Source organism: Chrysochloris asiatica, unplaced genomic scaffold, assembly GCF_000296735.1.
Source record: "Chrysochloris asiatica unplaced genomic scaffold, ChrAsi1.0 scaffold00038, whole genome shotgun sequence".
Taxonomy (NCBI): domain Eukaryota; kingdom Metazoa; phylum Chordata; class Mammalia; order Afrosoricida; family Chrysochloridae; genus Chrysochloris; species Chrysochloris asiatica.
In genome coordinates this window covers 14,495,314-14,514,290 of record NW_006408556.1, presented here as the reverse complement: position 1 = coordinate 14,514,290, position 18,977 = coordinate 14,495,314, and the positions used below count along the sequence as shown (strand labels likewise).

General features: G+C 48.6%; 2 protein-coding genes across 2 annotated transcripts in view; one reads left to right on the top strand and one right to left on the bottom strand.

Annotated features, from left to right (window-relative positions):
* The window catches only part of DNPH1 (2'-deoxynucleoside 5'-phosphate N-hydrolase 1), a 5,816-nt gene extending 1,913 nt beyond the window's left edge, over nt 1–3,903 (top strand). Inside the window, exons 2-4 of the mRNA XM_006860597.1 lie at nt 3,253–3,321; nt 3,496–3,606; nt 3,755–3,903. Coding sequence (XP_006860659.1) covers nt 3,253–3,321; nt 3,496–3,606; nt 3,755–3,903 — 329 coding nt within the window. The remainder of the gene's footprint in view (nt 1–3,252; nt 3,322–3,495; nt 3,607–3,754) is intronic.
* Nucleotides 3,904–4,463: 560 nt separating this feature from the next.
* Nucleotides 4,464–18,977, bottom strand: part of CUL9 (cullin 9) — a 39,316-nt gene continuing 24,802 nt past the window's right edge. The window contains exons 27-41 of the mRNA XM_006860484.1: nt 15,437–15,582; nt 15,146–15,275; nt 14,790–14,989; nt 14,116–14,366; nt 12,830–13,175; nt 8,375–8,515; nt 8,101–8,265; nt 7,787–7,950; nt 7,421–7,514; nt 6,353–6,427; nt 6,142–6,252; nt 5,878–5,995; nt 5,475–5,608; nt 4,755–4,831; nt 4,464–4,665 (exon numbers count right to left, since the gene is read on the bottom strand). Coding sequence (XP_006860546.1) covers nt 4,464–4,665; nt 4,755–4,831; nt 5,475–5,608; nt 5,878–5,995; nt 6,142–6,252; nt 6,353–6,427; nt 7,421–7,514; nt 7,787–7,950; nt 8,101–8,265; nt 8,375–8,515; nt 12,830–13,175; nt 14,116–14,366; nt 14,790–14,989; nt 15,146–15,275; nt 15,437–15,582 — 2,354 coding nt within the window. The remainder of the gene's footprint in view (nt 4,666–4,754; nt 4,832–5,474; nt 5,609–5,877; nt 5,996–6,141; nt 6,253–6,352; nt 6,428–7,420; nt 7,515–7,786; nt 7,951–8,100; nt 8,266–8,374; nt 8,516–12,829; nt 13,176–14,115; nt 14,367–14,789; nt 14,990–15,145; nt 15,276–15,436; nt 15,583–18,977) is intronic.

The following is an 18,977-nucleotide window of genomic DNA, read 5'->3' as shown; positions in this document are numbered from 1 at the left end:
GAATGAATGTAAAACTTAAGTTCTCTCGTGTAAAATATCATATAATTCACAATAAAACTTGAGAAAAAAAAAAAAAGGTACTGTGCAACAGATTTGCCCACTGCAATACGTCATTTGATTTCTTGACTGCTGCTTCCATGAGTGTTGATACTTGATCCAAGAAGAGTGAAGCCCTTGACAACTTCAATCTTTTCTCCGTTGATAAGAATGTTGATTATTGGTTGGAAGAAGTGTAGCCAGAGTGCTCCTTGGAGTCCAGGATGGCCAAACTTCATCTCTCATACTTCAGACATATTGTCAGGAGGGACCAGTTGCTTAAGAAGGATATCATGTTTGGTAAGGTGGAGGGTCAGAGAAAAAGAAGATCCCCAGCGAGATGGATTGGCAAAGTGGCAGCATCAATGGGCTAAAGTGTGGCAACAATTGTGAGGTTGGCTCATGATCGGGCAGTATTTTGTTCTGTTGTGCATAGGGTCTCTATGAGTCGGTACCAACTCGATGGCACCTAACAACAACAACAACAAGAAGCATCTCTTAGAGTCCTGGTGTGGCGCTGTGGGTTAATGAGCTAGACTGCAAAGTTGGTTTGAACTGCAAGGTCAGTGGTTCAAGCTCACCAGCTGCTCTTCCTTTACAGGGTCACTGTGGGTCGGACCCTACTCGACTGCACTTAACAACAATAACAACAACAAGCATATCTTAAAGGAGCTGTGGTGTCGCTGTCGGGAAAGCACTGGATGCTAACCAAAAAAGGTGTGTGGTTCAAACTCACCAGCAACAACTACAAGGGAAAAAGATGAGGCAGGCTGCTCCTTAAAGATTTAGTCTCAGAAACCTTATATAGGGTCTCTCTGGTAGTGCAGTGGTTACGAGTTGGTCTGCTAACTTCAAGTTCAACAGTTTGAAACTACCAACCATTTTGCAGAAGAACATTGAGGCTTTCTGCTTCCATCAAGATTTACAGCCTCAGAAACCCTATGCAGAGTCGCTATGAGTCAGAATCGACTCCACAGCACATCACCACCATCACCATAAATCAGAATCCACTGGTGGCTGTTGGTTTGGGTTGGTATTTTAGAGTATAGTTTAGGGTTCACATTGTTTTTGAGCCTTCCCCTTGATCCTCTGCAGGTTGGAGGTTATATCCTAGTCTTTGTCCTTGCTTATGTGGCCTTTATATATTAATTCAAATTTTGTTGTTGTTGAGAATAAGAGAAGACTTCAAAAAGTCTGTGGATAAATGGAATTAATTTTTCATTAACATGGCAGAACATACACCACCAATTCGTTTCCACATGTAGAATTCAGTGATGTTGATCACATTTTGTACAATACTCTCACCCTTGTTTTCTAAATGGCTCCATCCTTACTAACATAAAGTCTTTACCAACTAGAAAGTTGTTAAGTGCCATCGAGTCGGTTCCGACCCATTATGACCCTCTAGGGTTTCCGAGGAGTGGCTAGTGAGCTTGAACCTCCCATCTTGTGATTCAGACGATTTTACAGTCCAGCACATTAACCCACAGCACCACACCAGGACTCCACCTCCGAGTGAGTTTCCTATCAGATCTTCTGAATTGCTGTTGTCAGTTTGTTCCCATATAAAAGTTTGATCCCAGTTCTTAAAAAAACATAATGCTCAAGGCAGACATGTGATCTAGGTGCTTTGAAATCTGAGCTCGCAGGAAAATAAAACTTGAGAGCTCATTCTGATGGAAGTTATTGAATAGGGTATAAGCTCACTACCTCTTGGTGGCTCTACCTCTGAGTCTACCTAGTTGAGTCCTGTTGACTTCTCCTTCCTTGCCTTTGGTGGCATAACAAAATTCCCTATTTCTGCACAATGTTCTCTCTACTGAGCTTTGGACAGTGAGGTTGAGGGGTACTTAGCTTCCCTGAGGTAATTACTAGCTCTTGCTAAATTTCTCACCCTTTTCACTGGCTCTCAACCTGTAAGACATCAGGCTGGAAACCCACCAGTCTGAATACTGCAAAATGTAGTGCAGCATCTGTTCCCCGCCTTGAAGTTTGTCCCACTTTCCCTTTTTCTGCCAAGCCATCTTAGACCCTGACAGACCCATTACTTGAGGTCACCCTCAGCCTCGAACATCCTGTGTTCAGGCTGTTACTTAATGTGGTTTGCTTCTGGCTGCTGGGCCTCCTGGCTGTGAATCTTTTTTAAAAATCTCTTTCTTTGATCCATTGGTCAGGAATCTCTGACACTTTCAGTTTGAAGATTGTGCCTAGTGGTCTCTTACTTCCAATCAGAGAACCTTAAGTGATTTCCCCATCGCTCTAACCAGGGGTGTAGATCCAAGTTTTGCGGGGCTTAAAGCAATTTTGGGAAACCTCTTTAGGAAGACAAAATTGCTAGCACTTTGGGAAGCAGCCTGTGCAAGTGCAAGATACTAAAGCTTAAGCTCCGTTACTCTCATGGTGTGCTTCTGGAACTGTATGAATGTTTGCCAAGTAACATCTGGGGAAGCTTGTTTAAAATGCAGATTTCCAAGCCTCCATAATTCTAACGGAGTACTGGTGTGATGTTGTAGAATAAGCATTGGACTGCTAACCACAAGGTTGGCAGTTCAAAACTACCAGCCGCTCCTTGGAAACCCTATACAGGGTTGCTATGAGTGAAAACCCATTAGAAGGAACTTAACAATTCTAACATAGAGCAGTCTCCAATCAAACCTTAGAATCTGCGGTTTTAGCAAGCTGTTTCCAGCGGTTCTGATGTGGGAGGCGCTGGACTTTACCGCCTTGGAGGATCATGTGTAATCAAGCTGGAACTCAGAGATCCTCACCCACTGCTCCCAGTTTGCCTCTTCTGTTTTTGTCTGACTACCTAATGATCACGCTTTGTGAAGGTAGAGGCCCAGGGTTGTTGGCACCTGGGTCTTTGCATTTTTACCAGGTTTTTCAGGTAATTCTGGTGCTCACCAAAGTTTGAGAACTGACTCTCCATCCTTTGCTTACACAGGCTACTCTCCTGCTGCCATTTGCCTCACCTGCGATGCTCGTCCCATCTTTCTCTACCTGCGAGCCAGGTGTCCACGCGCCCTGCCCTAACCACTCAGACCCACCATGAATTAGTCCTTCCCTTGACCAGTTCCTCACTCCTCATTATGGAATCTTTGTGTTGGAGGGCCCTTGGAGGTCATCTAATACAAGTCCTTCTCCTTCCAGTGGGTGGCTATGCAGCAAGGGAAGAGAAGGGGGTTTCATCCTTGACCAGGGTTCCCTCCACCACAGGGGAGCAGGCTGCTGGGGGTGACAGGCTCATCCACGAGCGGGACCTAGCCTGGCTGCAGCAGGCAAATGGTGAGTAGTACTCCCTCTACCCACCAACTCCTCTGAGACATCCATTTCCCTGGGCACCCCTGGCTTGCACATCCAGAAGGGGGTCCCTAGAGCTCCCTCCTCACCATCATCTCTTCCTTACAAGCCCCAAGTGCCACATTCAGGACCTTTTCTTAGTCTCCTCTTCTCCCCCAGTGGTTGTGGCAGAAGTGACGCAGCCGTCTTTGGGTGTTGGTTATGAGCTGGGCCGGGCTGTGGCCCTCAATAAGCGAATCTTGTGCCTGTTCCGCCCGCAGTCTGGCCGAGGTAAGTGCTCCAACCCCCTCCCTCCCCAGCATTCTTAGCTCCCATCCCTCATCTCATGCCTTGGTGGGCTCTGAGGACAACCCCCAACAAGGGATGGGGCTGGGGTTATGTAGAGGGAAGCACCATCATCTTCCGTGGCCTTTCCTAGTGCTTTCAGCCATGATCCGGGGAGCAGCCAACGGCTTGCAGTTCCAGGTGTGGGACTACGAAGAGGCAGAGGTGGAAGCCGTACTGGATCGATACTTTGAGGCTGAACCTCCACAGCATGTGGCTGCCTCCCGTGCCCCCAATGCCTGATTTAACTCCACTTTATTCTGTTTTCTGCTCCCAGACATTGTTCTAGCACCATTCCTGCTCTTAGCCCCAGTGCCAAATTCAAAGATGTTTAAAATTCTAACTTGTGTCTGTATATGGGGTTAGGGGTCGGGTGGCAGGTCGTCAATAATACCCTCCCCATTCCATTTCAACTAGTAGAGAGATCTTTTAACCATCTGTAGGCCCCCAAGAGCAGGGTACCTCCTACTGCCCTCAGCAGCTCTGGAGAAAGTATGTTAGCACCTGGCCCTATTGGCCCTATACCCTGAGGAGCCTTCATTTTCCTGGAACAGCTTTGCTCCTTTTTCTGAGGACAAGCATCCAGAGGTCTACAGAAAGCACGAACGAATCAGGAGGGTTGTTGGGGGGCAGGGGAGAGGGATTTGCTCCTGGCCCTTGTGAAGCTACCTTCCAGAGAGGTATGTGAAAAAAAAGCGTTTAATTCAGTAAACAGAAAAAGGTGCCACACATACTGGGAGTCATGCTCCCCCCAAGACAAGCGGGCAGGGGTGAGGTCCCCTCCATGCTCCGTGCCCGGCCCCTCAGTCGTAGGCCTCGTCATCATCCTCCTCATCACCAAAGAAGAAAGTTTCTCGGTCCAGGTTCTCGGACTCCTCATCGTAGGAGAAGCTGTCATTGTCCAGCTCCTCGTCAAACTCATCCTGCTGCCACTCTGGCACCTCATCCTCGTCCTCATCATCTTCCTCCTCATCATCCACCTCCAGTCCTGATGAGCCCTGGGGCCTGGGGAGAACCACCCCACTCAGCCCTAAAGAAACCTGACACCACCACCCCGCCCCCCAGACACACTGGGCTCAGATGCCCCTACTTACTGCTTGCTGGGCACATTGGAGCCTTTCACCTCCCGGGCCTCTAGGTTTGATGGGCTCTGAAGACCAACCCGGAAATCCTGGCAAGGAGACACAGGCTTTGGGTCGGGAGAGTGGAGACTATGTCTCTGCCTTGCATCCCTCCAGAGTTTTCTGAGTACCAGCTGGGTGCCAGGCCCCTTCTAGGAATACGCCCACTGCTCCCTTCCCTTCACACAGCGCTCTCAGACCAGTGCCTCAAATTTGTGTGGCTGAACACAGAGACAATATCTGGGCCTACACAGTGAGTACACTTAAGGAGTTTTCAACTTGTGTTTATGTCTTGTCTGCTTAACCAGTCAGTAAGATCCCTGAAGGTTAGACTCAACATGAGTACATTAAAACCAGAAAGAAACTCAGAGATGCTTTATTCCAGGTGACTCAGAGCTTAGCCTCCACTCCTGGGATTCTGAATCTACACATCTGGGAAGTGTAGTAGTTCTGAAGAAGTTCCCCGATGGATTCTGATGATATTTGAATCCACCTGGCCAAACAACTTTGATCTGGGATAAACAATCCCTGTATTTTCTGGAGACTCAGAATAAATGACAGGGACCAACATCATTCCACGAGCCAGTCTGGGAACCAAGATCTGCACCCAGTCCCCTAGCATCTATTCAGCGTGTGGCCTTTCCTTCTGGATTCCCCGAGCAGGGCTGTGCTGGGCAGGCCGGGGCACGGTACCTGGGAGGAATACTGCAGGATGGCCAGCAGCCGTTCCTGGATGCGCCGCAGCAGCTCCATGCCGGTGTTGAGGCAGTCCGCCCGCAGCAGGCGCAACGAGGAGGCTAGGTCTCGGCACTGCAGCAGGGTTTCCTCTGCAGAAAGGGGCCGAGGTCACTTCTTTCACTCTCACCACTCCCTCCTTCACCAAAAACCTAGTGCTCAGAGCTCAGGACCCCATCTCATGGGGCTTCCATTCTGACCGCCATCAGGTAAGTGTCAGGTCAGACCTGTGCATGCAGGCAATCCAGGTGGGGACAGCCTCTGGAGACTTGAGAAGAGCAGGAGAGGGAAGGGGTGAGCAGGCGTGAGGAGAGCAGGACACCAGAGGACACAATGAGTAGAGGTTGGGTCAGAGGCTCACCAAGGAGGATCTGCAGGGCATTGGTGTGCAGCTCCAAGTTCTCCGTCTGCTGCTCCACCACATCCATATACTCAGCGTCCTGGTTGTAGAAGCTGTACACGCAAGCATAGGCCAGCACCTGGGGACACGCACATCACCCCTCCCATTGTCTGGGCTGGATGCCTCCCCACCCTACCGGCCTGGAGGATGACAGGAGCCAAGCCCACCAGCCCCCACGGTACACCCTTCTGCACCTCCCCCTCCCTAACCCCCACCTGCCACAACCTTTCGAGCCTGTTCCAGTCCCCGGCAGGCATCATTGAGGAAGGTGAAGGATTTTGGCGGGGGTACCTCGTGGATAGCACTTGCCCGGTTCCGCAAGTTGACAGCAAATTCCTGTCCAGAGGAAGGTCCTGTGTCAGTGCAGAACCCCATCCTTCCCCACACACCTGTTCCCACCCTCAGACCTCCCTGGCAGGCTCTCTCCCCTGCTCACCCGGGCCTGGTGATGGAAGGTGCACCTTTCATTGTAGTCTTGGAACCGCTTCTCCTGGCGAGCTGCTTTGCTGACCTGGGAAGGCCCCCGTGAGAGTGTTACTGGGTACTTGGCTTGGACAGGATGCAGCTACCATTTCTGGAGGCAACTACATACTCTCTACCACTCGTCTGTCAGTTTGTCGTACTGTGGTGGCTTGTGAGTTGCTGTGATTCGGAAAGCTATGCCATGGGTATTTTAAATACCAACATGGTCACCCATGGTGGAGAGGTTTCAGATGAGCTTCAGATAACAGACTAGAAGGAGTGATGAACTACTTCCAAATATTTAGTCACTGAAAACTTTATGAATAGCAGAGAAACATTGTCAGATATAGTGCTGCAAAATGAGCCTCTCAGGTTGGAAGGCACTCATACTTCAAACATATTGTCAGGAGGGAGCAGTCCCTGGAGAAGGATATCATGTTTGTTAAGGTGGAGGGTCAGAGAAAAAGAGGAAGACCCCCAACAAGATGGACTGGCCAAGTGGCAGCATCAGTGGACTTAAGAGTGGCAACAGTAGTGAGGTTGGCCCAGGATCGGGCAGTGTTTCATTCTGCTGTGCATAAGGTCGCTATGAGTCGGTGCCGACTCGATGGCTCCTAACAATAACTACATACTCTAGATTACTCCTTCTAAAAATTACTTAGGTTTCTTCATCTAATCCTTGTAACTGTGTGAAGGAGGTTCCATTATCATACCCTCTTGCAGATGAGGACACAGGGTAGGAACTGTAAACTGACTTGCCCAAAGTTACTTAGTGGTGGGGCCAGCATCTACCTCCAGAGCCCTTCCTTGGCTCTGCTTTGATTGGTACTCCCTCTTGCCCACCCTTTTGCCCTGTTCTAGAGCTGAAGGGCCCTTGGGAAAAGTTCTGGGACTCCCAGTCCCAGGAGCCTCAGCTACTTCCACCTTCTCGGCACTGGACCTTTGTCCCAGCAACTGAGAGGCTGCTCTAGACACAAAGCCACTCTGCCCAGGGCCGGGCAGGCACCGCCCTTGACTGCTTCATTTAGCGCCCGCCTCTTACCATAGCAGAGCAGTTGTAGTAGTCTTTGTGAGTTGGCTTCCAGGACTTGAGGCAACGCCAACAGAATCCATGGTTACATTTGGTGCAGGTCATGCTGCGAAGGAAGCTTACTGGTTAGAGGGGTCCTGCCTCTGGCAGGGCTGAACCAGGAATACCAATGACCTGGTCTTTGTCCTTTCCCCATGCCATCCCTACTGAATGCACTCTTGCTTCTGCTGTCTACCAGGCAGTGTAGACTAAAGGGGAAGAAGGTGCCACCTAAGGGTGGCTGAGTGATCACCCTTTCCTTACTGCCGGTCTCCTCATCCTCACAGACTGGCTGCTTGCCCTCTAACCACAACACTGCCCATAGTACCCCCTTCTTACTGCAGACACCCCTCGTTCTTCTCGATGGGGGCCTGACAGCTGGGACAGCGCTTAGAGATGAGCTTCGCCAGGTGCTTGCTCTGGGCCTCCACGCTCATTCCGTCGTAGTAGCCGCCATCATCGACCCACTGAGACATGTGGCCACAGCTGGCGGGGTAGTGTGCCTAGAGGAGGACGACAATGAGGACCTGCCTGAGGGTGGCACTGCTGGGAGGGAGAAAGAAGGTACAGGCTGCATCAGGAGCAGCAAGACCGCTCAGCCTAGTGCCAGGGCTCACTCCTGGCAGTGGGAAGGGAAGGCATGTGATCCTCACCTCAGGGAAGCTACAACTGAAGCAGGAGGCCCAGCCACACTTGGAGCAGGTGGTCCCGCAGCCCAGGCCCTGACGGCACAGGATGCGGTCACAGCCCTGGGGGTTGGTGCACCAGGTCAGGTTGGAGCAGCTTTCCACATAGCCTCGCAGGAGGGCCTTTTCATACTGGGGAAACGGGTCACAAGGTGAGGGCCAGCTCTCTGGAAGTCAGCCCCTTCCCCGACTCCCAGGACTCCCTGGGCTGCCCTTCGGCCTCTCTTGGAGGAGTGACTACCTTGGAGATGACTTCTGGAGAGGAAACGATGGCACGAATGAAGGCCCCAGTGGGCTGGGCAGGGCAGTTGGCAATGGGGCAGGTGCAATTCAGCACGAGATTCTGCTCAATACGTGTTGTCAGATACTCATTCCAGCAAGACTGGGGAGGGACAGAGGTGGGGCTGCTCAGAGAAGGCATGGGAGCTATGTGGTGTGAAGGTGTCCTGATGATCTACAAAGCGCCACACTCCACTTTCCCCTCCATGATGACCAGGAAGGCCAGAGACAAGCTGGCTTCTAGATCAGCCTCAAAACCAACCCGAACCTTTCTGGATCCCGTGGATTTTCCTGGGATTGACTCTGAAGATGTGTGGGCTAGGGTAGTAGCCTAATGACTTTGGAGATGATCCTGAAGAGAATGGTATTCAAGTTCTAAAAAGATTCAGAGAGAGCAAGCAGCTCAAGAGACAGAAGGCCTGGGGCAAGGGTCACTGGTTTCCCACTAGGCAGCTGGCCTCCCCACAATGCAAATGAAATGTAGCTGTGGATACTACTCCGTGCTCTGAGCTCATGCCCACTGCCTCTGTCTCGATGCTCCCACCTTCCCAGACTCAGCCAGGAATCGCCTCAGCCTCTTCTCCATCAAACATTCTTGCCCACTGCTGTCTCCAAATCCTGATCCACGGTACCACCTCTGCCTTAGTCACCAGCATCAGAACCTTCAGGTCTCTCCATCTGCCTCCACGTCTGTCCTGTCCTAAGTCAAGACATTGTCCTCATATTCCCAAACTGCTACAAAGAGGCTGCAAGAGAAATGGCATCCTACCACCTGACACTCTCCACTCAGCCCATTTGGTATTGCATGCTCAGCAGCTGGAAATACTCATTAACTAACCCTTTCCCCTCACATGACTTACTACTGTGCCTCTCAGAATAATGGTTACAAACCCCTGGAAAGAAGGAGTATCCATCCTATCCATCCGTGGCATCAAAGCTACAGAATAAACACAAAGCACCCTGCTGGACTATTTTCACTCAGGAAACAAATGCAGGTAAGTTGGGGAAATGAATGCAAAAATCCTTTCATTTTCCAGATGAAACACTGACAAGGACACAGGGGCATCAGGTGCTTGCAGGTAAGGGGGCAGACACTACTGTAGAGGATAAAACCACCACTTGAGTTTGGGTCCAGGCCCACCTCACTTCCCTGAAGAGCCCAAGTTGGGCTTGTTCTCAGTGTCCAGTTGGCCACTGTTCTGGAATATAGGGTTCTCCCCTGCACTCTCCCCTCCCCTTCTGTAGCCCCACCCACTCCAGGCTCAGGTTGCCCCAGTCCAGAGTTATCCTGACTTCTATACTGCCATTTGTGCCACATTTGTGGGGTGTGATTTATGCAGTCTCCTTCCTGGATGGGGCTTTGTCATACAACCTTTCTTGGTTATATTTCTGGGTTGCCTGTTTATACAAGCGGGCTTCAAAAAAATTCATGGAAAAATGGAATTGAAAGATAACAGAATTTTTACACAAACTCTTTGAAGCCCTCTTTTCTCTCAATAAAGGAGGGGGCCAGGGCTCAGTGCCCCTGGCCTGCTTCTCCCTCTTTGGATGGTGTCAGTCCAAGCATTCCACTTTAATTTAAAATTCAAAATATCACTGTCCACTTGCCAGTCTCCACAGGTGTCCAAAAAGCTGTTCAGACATCCCATGATCAAAACATTTCATTTCCCCTCAAATGTCTGCTCTTCACACCACCCATGGCCCCAACACGTTCCCCAACCTGATAAAAGACAACACTTTGCATCCACTCAAACGCTCAGGGCAAACACTCAAGAATCATCCTGATCCTCCGTCCTACAGCCCATATCGGATCCACAAAGCCCTGTCAGCTTTACTGCCAAATGTATCCCAAATCTGTCCATTTTTCCCTTGACCACCACCACGTAGTCCGAATCACAACCATTTCTCATGTCCTTTTGCAGAAGTCTCCTAACAGGTACCCTCGCTTCCACTCTTATTTTATCCAAGCTTTGTCTCCACACAGACGCCAAGGTTATCTTTTTTAAAATGTCAACAGGCATCATTCCCCTACTTAAAGCCCACCAACTGTTTCCCATTAAATGGAATCCAAGCTGCCAATCCCACCCAGCCTGGCCTCAGCCCGCCTCTCCAACCTCCTCTCTTACCCATTGCCTGCCACTTGCTATGCTTCAGTCAATGAGCTCAGCTCCTTTGAACTTGCCAGTTTCCTCTTTGGGGAACACTTTTCTAGAGCTGAGTCCTGGGGCAGCACTGGACTTCTAACTGCAAGGTCGGTGATTCACACCAGCTGCTCCTTGGAAACCCTATGCAGGGCTATTATGAGTTGGAACTGACCCGATGGCACTTACAATTTCCCTAGATCACCTCTTTAGACAGACTTTCCCTGACTTCCTAATTTAAAGTATCTGACAAAACCCTCTCCCCTTTCCTAACCTCAAGCACTTCCTGAGGCATGAGCAAGTTGTGTTTCCTTTACTGTACTTATCACAGGGATGTGGAGGAAGGGGCCTCAAGAGTGACTCAAGACACACAAAAACCCAAACCCGCTCCAAGGCAGAGCTGAGCCCCACTGGGCTTTCAATGGCCGTAATCTTACAGAAGCGGATCACTAGGCCTTCATTCCACGGTAGTGCTGCGTGAAGGTGAACAGTGCCACCTAAAGTGCTACTGATCAAAGTCCCAGACTGGACCCTGCGTAGACAGATCACATCACCTCTGAAGTGTCTCCATATGTCAACTGTAAAATGGGGATATTAAAAATGCCTACTTCATAAAACAATTACGCAAATTAAAGTAATGCATGTAAAGGAGCACAATGCCTGGCCCAGAACACGCCTTCCATACATATTAGTGGCTGTTATTATCAGCTCTCAGGCCACTGCTAGCTTGGAGTTTTTCACTCCCTCATACACCACCCATTGCTATGCACATAGTAAGCCCATGACAAGTTTTAGTTGAATGAAACAATGAAAGTATAAAGGTAATAATGCAGAACCTGATAAAAAAAGGGCACATAAGCAACCACGGGAAAAAGTAGTTTGAAGCGGAGCATAAGAGAAGAAATTACACAGACACACACATGCAAATACACATGGCCCAGATTCACCCACCACAGGTGGACGCTGTGGGGAGGAGCAGCTAGCATTCATGGCAACAAGAGTGCTCATCTTGTGATGTTGATGTCTTTGGGCTTGGCACCATTTCTAAAGAGCTGTGAGGCAGGGAAGAGCAAAACACTCAGCACTCCCGGTCTCCGCACCTCAGCCCACTCTCTCCCTACCTCAGCCCACTCTCTCCCTAGCCTGAAGACTACTCGCTCCTAATCTGTAGTCTGACAGCAGCACGCTTGAACTCCCCATAATTCTATCCTACTCTGGGCTATCTTCTGGTCTATACCATTTTTGTTTTCATTTTGCATTAAATCAAAGTATATGATAAAAGAAGTGATAGTGTTATGAGATGGTAGTGGTGGTTGTGTGCCATCAAGTTGGTTCCGACTCACAGGAAACTTATATAGGGTTTCCTAGACTGTAAATCTTTACAGGAACAGAAAAGCTCATTTGTCTCCCAGTGTTCTGAAATAAGGGGGCTTTAATCATATTAAATGGTGATAAGGAGTCCTGGTGTGGTGCTGTGGGTTAATCGCTGAACTACAAAGTCGGTTTGATCCGCAAGGTCAGTGGTTCAAGTACACCAGCCACTCCTCGGAAATCCCATACAGGGTCGCTATAAATCAGAACAGATTCAATGGCACTTAACAACAACAATAGTGATAAGGAAAGAAAATGAGTTATTGCCAATTTTAACAACACTTTCTCAGTTTACAGAGTGCCTTGACATATTTTATTTACAGATGTCATAAATGAATTCAATGATGCAAATAAAATAGATGACATAAATAAAGTGTATGTCAAGGCACTCTGCATATAGATACTGATACATCCATTTATGAGTTCTCAAATTCAGCTGAATAGTGGAATCTCCTCAGGAGCTTTTAAAACACCAGATGCCTGGGTATCACCTCCAGAGATTCTGTTAGAATTGTACAGCCTAGGCATCAGAAATTTTAAATGCTTCCCAGGTGATTATAAGATGCAGCAAAGTTTGAGAGCCACTAATATATACCCAGGAGTCCTGGTGTGGCATTGTGGGTTAATGCACTAGACTGCAAAGCCATTTAAACTACAAGGTCGGCGGTTCAAACTCCTTGGAAACCGTATATGGGTCAGCTGCTCCTTGGAAACCGTATATGGGTCAGAACCAACTCAACGGCATTTAACAACAATATATACCAACCACCCAAAAGGCAGGTGACATCATTTACAGGTATCAAAACTAATTTAAGAGGTTTGGGGAACTTGTCTTAATGGCAGAGTTCCTTAGGACCCATGTTGGGGGGAGAGGCAGGGGCAGGAGAGACACTGGTGGGCCTCACCTTGCAGCAGGCGTGCATGCAGCAGAGAGAGGGCAAGTCGTCATCGGGCTCTAGGGGACTGATGCAGACAGGACACTGGTCAGGACGGGCAGGAGTGGCCTGGGCCTGGGGGACACAGAGCCCAGCTGCCAGCAGCAGTGGCTCAGGGTTGTCACTATAGGTCTGCAGCAGCTGCTCTGCACCCCAGTGGGAGTGGGCCAGAAGATGCTGAGCTACATCTGGCTCTAAGTTCAGCGTCTCCTGCACCTGCCGTACCGTCTGCTCCATCAACCCTTCCACCTCCTGTGGACTCATGGTGCGGCTTGTGGGCAGCTGGAGAGATGCCAGGGCAGCCACCGCCTCTGGGCTTGGGACAAAGAGGGATGAGAAAGGCAATGGTCAGTATCTCTCCCAGCTTCCTCCAATCCACTAACTAAATTCCATCTGGTCCTCCAGCACTCTGCTGCCTAGCCAGTCTGCAGAGATGTGCCTGAAGACACTGTCCTTGGCTCAGAAGACAGAAGAATGGAGATGTGGGGGTGGGGCTGGCTGTCACAAAGATGGGGGCCCTGATAATCACTAGTGGGCAGGGGTCTGAATGCTGGCTGACCTACAGTGCATGAGACAGTCCCACTGAAGCTCCTTCCCAAAATGGTAACAGAGCCTCTGGTGAAGAACAGCAGTTTACAGCCTCACCATGCAGGGTATGGTCTGAGGGTCAGCAGTAAGAGTACCCCTGGGTGTGCCTCTGCTGCAGACTTTCCCTCCACCCCAGACCTACTGAATCGCAATCTGTATTTCAACAAGACCACCTGGAAATCTAGATTCATGGGCCAGTTTGAGAAAGTTCATTCTAGACAACTCATTTTACACACACAGCAAATCACAGGCATGAAAAGTACAGCTCTCACAGCTCCTGGTGAACTGGGTCATGAAAAAGCTCCAGGGGTGCCGGCTAATTAGGGAAATCCTATGGCAAGTTCCACAGCAGAACTGAACACCTGAGTTGGTATATCTCCCTGAGCAGAAGAGTCCCTTTTCCTAAAACGGGACCCAGCTATCTATAAAGGAGTCTGTCTGGGTTTCCTGCCTGAGCGCTGACTCTAGGTGGATGGGGACAACAAGGCCCTGACTAGATGGCACTGGGTGGGAGTGGGAAGGTGAACTAACACAGAAATCACAGCAACAGGAAAAACAGACAATGCGAGAAATGGCTGTGGCCATGTGACTCCCTTCCATCTCCCCGTTGCCCACCCGTCCCTCTCCACTGACTTAGAACCCCTGTAGCAGGAGTAGGGGGTGGCTACCTAGGTTTGGGGGCATTGGTGCTCTGGTTGCCACAGAAGGGGACATCTGCCTGACCCCGGCAGGGCCCCGTGGGCTCTGGGGTAGCATACATCAGGATCTGGGGCCGGTCGTCACGCCGTTCCATGTAACCTTGGCCCAGCAGGTGCAGGATACAGGAGAGAACATCTGTACTGGTACAGGTCACACCCCCTGAAATTGTGCGACCCAGGCTCCCAGGGGGGTTTGGACCCTTCTGCCAGGCCTCCAGCACCTGAGGAAGAAATGAGCAGGCCACTTTTACCTTGGAGAGGCAAGCAGGGCATGGACTCCGGGGTCAGCCTGCCTGGGTTCAAAGCCTGACTCTGCCACTTCCTAGCTGTGTGACTGATTAAGTTACTAAACTTTACTATCTCATCTATCAAATGGGGATAATAATAATAATGCCTATTTCATAGGACTGTTACAGGAATTACATGACTTATTTCATGCAAACACTTAGAACAGGGTCTGGCACATGGTAAACACTCCTGTCTTGTCTCTGTCAGGAACAGAAAACTTACATGAAAACACCATCCTACAGATGTCTCATGTTGAGGGAGTGTATCTTCCCTTGTGGTGCCCCTGGCCCTGCAATCCCTTCATGCCAACCACAACTTGCTTTCTTCCCCAAATTCATGGTGCCCTCACTACCTACCAGACAAACCAACTGGTCAATGTGGAGGCCCTTTTCTCCATGGGCTTTGAGAATACGGACGAGAAGGCAGCTCAAGAGGCCCCTTTTCTGTTCCAGGGTCCGGCCCTCATCCTTCTCCACATTCAGGTAAGTCTGGGGTGGTATCAGCCACAGGGCTTCCTCACGGGGTCGGGGCCTAGGCTCTCGAAGCTGTAGCACACCTGGAATCACTCCCAGTCAGGTATCCGCAGAGGAGGAGAAATAGGCAGTGGGGGCGAAGAGGATCGACCTCATTGTCTTCATTTCCTACTGTAATACCACCACCCAAGAATCCCAACCCTCAGAGCAGAGGCTCCACCCAGTCCCCACTGACCTACCCCTATGTGGAAAGTCCTGACCCTCGAGCAGGGTCAAAGGGCCATTCTCAGAGGTTAGGGGCAGAAGGGCCTGGAGCAGCAGCTCTGGAGAGAGGTCAGAATTCTTCAGCAAGGTCTCTACTGACACCTCCTGATTAGGAGAAACAAGGGCTGTGAGGACCTCCTGGAGTTAACCTCAAAGGGGAAGACAAAGAAGAGGGGCGGAAGGCTGAAAGGAGGGACAGAGTTTAGGAGGAAAACAGTGACAGACAAAGTGGACAAGAGCACAGAGAGGCTGCGGAGCTGGAGCACCTCCTTCTGATTAAAATTCAACAGCAGCCACATTTGCACAGTGGACACATGCAGCGTCTGGTCCCCAAACTGCAGCTCAGCCCGGCCCAGCCATGTCCACTGCAGTCGCCGATGTGGTCCCATGTTCAGGATTGGATGGTTCTGACCTGGGAAGAAGTGGGGAGACAGAGGGTAGGAAAAACAAAGGAGTTAGGTGTTGAGGAGAGGGCTTACCATTAGCCAAGCTTTGCTCCTGCCAGTCTCTGCAGGAAGCAGGGTCCCAGCATTTAAAGACACAGAGGTTCCTGGCCTGAGCTTCCTCTGGTAAGCCACAGACATGGGTGAGCCCACCCTGTGCCCAGCCCCATGCCAATCAAGCTATCTGGAAAAAAACACCAGACAGAGGAGACCTTGGCTTTACCCTCAAGTAGCTGACAGTTTTAAAGGCAGCTCAGCCCAGGAGAGTCTAGAATTTTCCTTATACTGGAAAGCAAGGCAGCTATCGAAGGGCAAGAGTGCCAAAAGGGATCAGGAGCCAACCTAGGAAGTGCTTTCTGGCCAAAGATGGGATAATTTACGCATCAAAAAGGAATAACTGTAATGGAATGAAATACATTAAGTATTTTAAAATCCACGAGTTCATAACATTTTTTGAAGACTCTAGGGAACCAGATGGTTCCCTAGAGTCTTTAAAAGATGGTCATCTTTGGACAAAGCTAGGGAACCAACATATACTTTTGAAAACTGGTTAAAAATAAGAGGGAGAAAGAATATATCAAACTGCTCCTCTATAAACTGTACTTCAGGGTAGCCAAATAGATGAAAGTTTATCTTAATAAAGTATTCCAGCTAATCAGTGAAGACAGAATATCACTATTCCATAACCCCTGAGAGAATGATAAGGAGCCCTTGGTAGAGCTTACCTGCTAACTAAAAAGTATGAACCCACCAGCCACTTCTGTAAGTGAAATGGGCAGTTCTACTCTATCCTCTAGAATGACCATGAGTCAGAATCCACTCAACAGCATACAGCAATAACAGCAATCCAGTGACGGGCCCAAACAGTGATCTTAAATGACTGCCACTGGAAAGCTGATGGGAAACTCTATGGTGTGTACAGATCAGGCTGAAACCACAGAAACCCCCCGAACCATCTTAACATCACAGAGAAACAAAGAGACAGAACATATCCCATGATGTACACACCTGGTACACCTAATACAGTGTTCTTATCCTCAAAATCAAACCTGAATCTGTGAAAGCCTTTACATCTAAGTATGAGTTTTCATGAAATGAAGGCAACAAAGGAACATGCTAGAGGACACCCCATGGATGCAATCAGCAAATAATACAAACACCCATATGCTCTTTATAAAAATTTGTCTTTTGTTAACATTTTGCCCCCATTTGCTTTTACAATCTGCTCTCTTTACACACACACGAGGGGGCTTCAAAAAAATTCATTATCTTTTAATTCCATTTTTCCATGAACTTTTTGAAGTCTCCTGTGTATTAAGCTGGAATCAACTCAATGGCACTTCACAGCAACAAAAACAGAGAGATGCCTATCTACCTATCTACATTCTTGCTGTTGTTTAACTGCCATCAAGTAGGTTCATATGCATAGCTATCCCATATAGGGTTTCTGAGGAGCAGTTGGTGAACCTGAACCGTAGACCTTGCATTTCAAACCGACCTTGCAGTTGAGCGTATTAACCACAGTGCCACACCAGGACTCTTATCTATCTATAAACAAAAAGATAACTAAATTTCAAAAAAAACTAATAAATCGAAGAATAGAAATTAGAAAATTCTTAGAATAAAAAAAAATCATCCCAAATGTCTACCAACAGCAAAACAAGTAGATGCATTCAGACCATGACCATAGTACATAATCAGCAATACAAAAGGACAAGCTGACAACCTGGATAACTCCCAGATCTTATGCTGAGTGAAAGAAATCAGCCACAGTTCTGTGATCTAGGATCCCATCTACATGACGTTCAAGTATAGACACAGATCTCTGGCGATAAAGGGAAGAATAATGATTTCTCCTGGAAGACGATTCTGGTTGGGAGGGGACATGCAAGAGGAAGCCTCCTGAGATGCTAAAAAGATTCTTCATCTTTATCTGGTTATGTGAGTACACTGTGTTGTTGTTATTAGGTGCCACCGAGTTGGTACCGACCCATAGCGACCTTTATGCACAGCAGAACAAAACACTGCCCGATCCTGGGCCAACCTCACTACTGTTGCCATGCTTGAGTCCATCGATGTTGCCACTTGGCCAATCCATCTTGTTGGGGGTCTTCCTCTTTCTCTGACTCTCCGCCTTACCAAACATGATATCCTTCTCCAGTGACAGGTCCCTCCTGACAATATGTCCAAAGTATGAGAGACAAAGTTTGGCCATCTTGGCCTCTAAGGAGCACTCTGGCTGCACTTCTTTCAAAAAGGATCTATTGGTTCTTTTGGCAGCCCATGGCACTTTCAATATTCTCCTCCAACACCATAACTCAAAGACATCAATTCTTCTACGATCTTCCTTATTCACTGTCCAGCTTTTGCATGCATATGAGGTTATTGAAAACACCATGGCTTGGGTCAGGCGCACCTTAGTTCCCAAGCTGACATCTTTGCTCTTCAACATTTTAAAAAAATCTTGTGCGGCAGATTTGCCTAATGCAATACGTTGTTTGATCTCTTGACTGCTGCTTCTGTGAGAGTTGTTAGTTGATCAAAAAGAATGAAGCCCTTGACAACTTCCATCTTGTCTCCATTGATAAGAATGTTGTTTACTGGTCCAGTGGTAAGGATTTTTGTTTTCTTTACATTGAGATGTAATCCATACTGAAGGCTATGCTCTTTGATCTTCATCAGTAAATGTCTTAAGTCCTCTTCACTTTCAGCAAGCAAGGTTGTATCATCTGCATATCGCAGGTTGTTAATGAGTCTTCCTTCAATCCTAATGCCACATTTTCCTTCATAGAACTCAGCTTCTCAGATGATTTGCTCAGCATACAGGTTGAATAAGTATGGTGAAAGAATACAACCTTGTCGCACACCTTTCTTAATTTTAAAACATCAGTGATCCCATGTTCTGTTCGAACAACTGCCTCTTGGTCCAGGTACAGATTCCTCATGAGCACAATTAAGTGTTCTGGAATACTCTCACACTTCGTAATGTTGTCCATAGCTTGTCATGATCCATACAATCAAAAGCCTTTGCATAGTCAATAAAGCATGGGTAAACATCTTTCTGATATTCTCTGCTTTCAGCCAAGATCCATTGGACATCAGCAATGATATCCCTCGTTTCACGTCCTCTTCTGAATCCGGCTTGAACCTCTGGAAGTTCTCTGTCAATGTATGATTGTAGCTGTTTCTCGTGTTACCTTTAGCAAAACTTTACTCGCATGGGATATCAAAGAGGTTTTCCCATGATTTCTGCATCCTGTTAGGTCACCTCTCTTTGACAAAAAGACAGAACATGCCCCATGGGCACAAATACGGATCTCTTCCAATCAGTCAGCCAGATAGTTGTCTTCCAAATTTCTTGGCA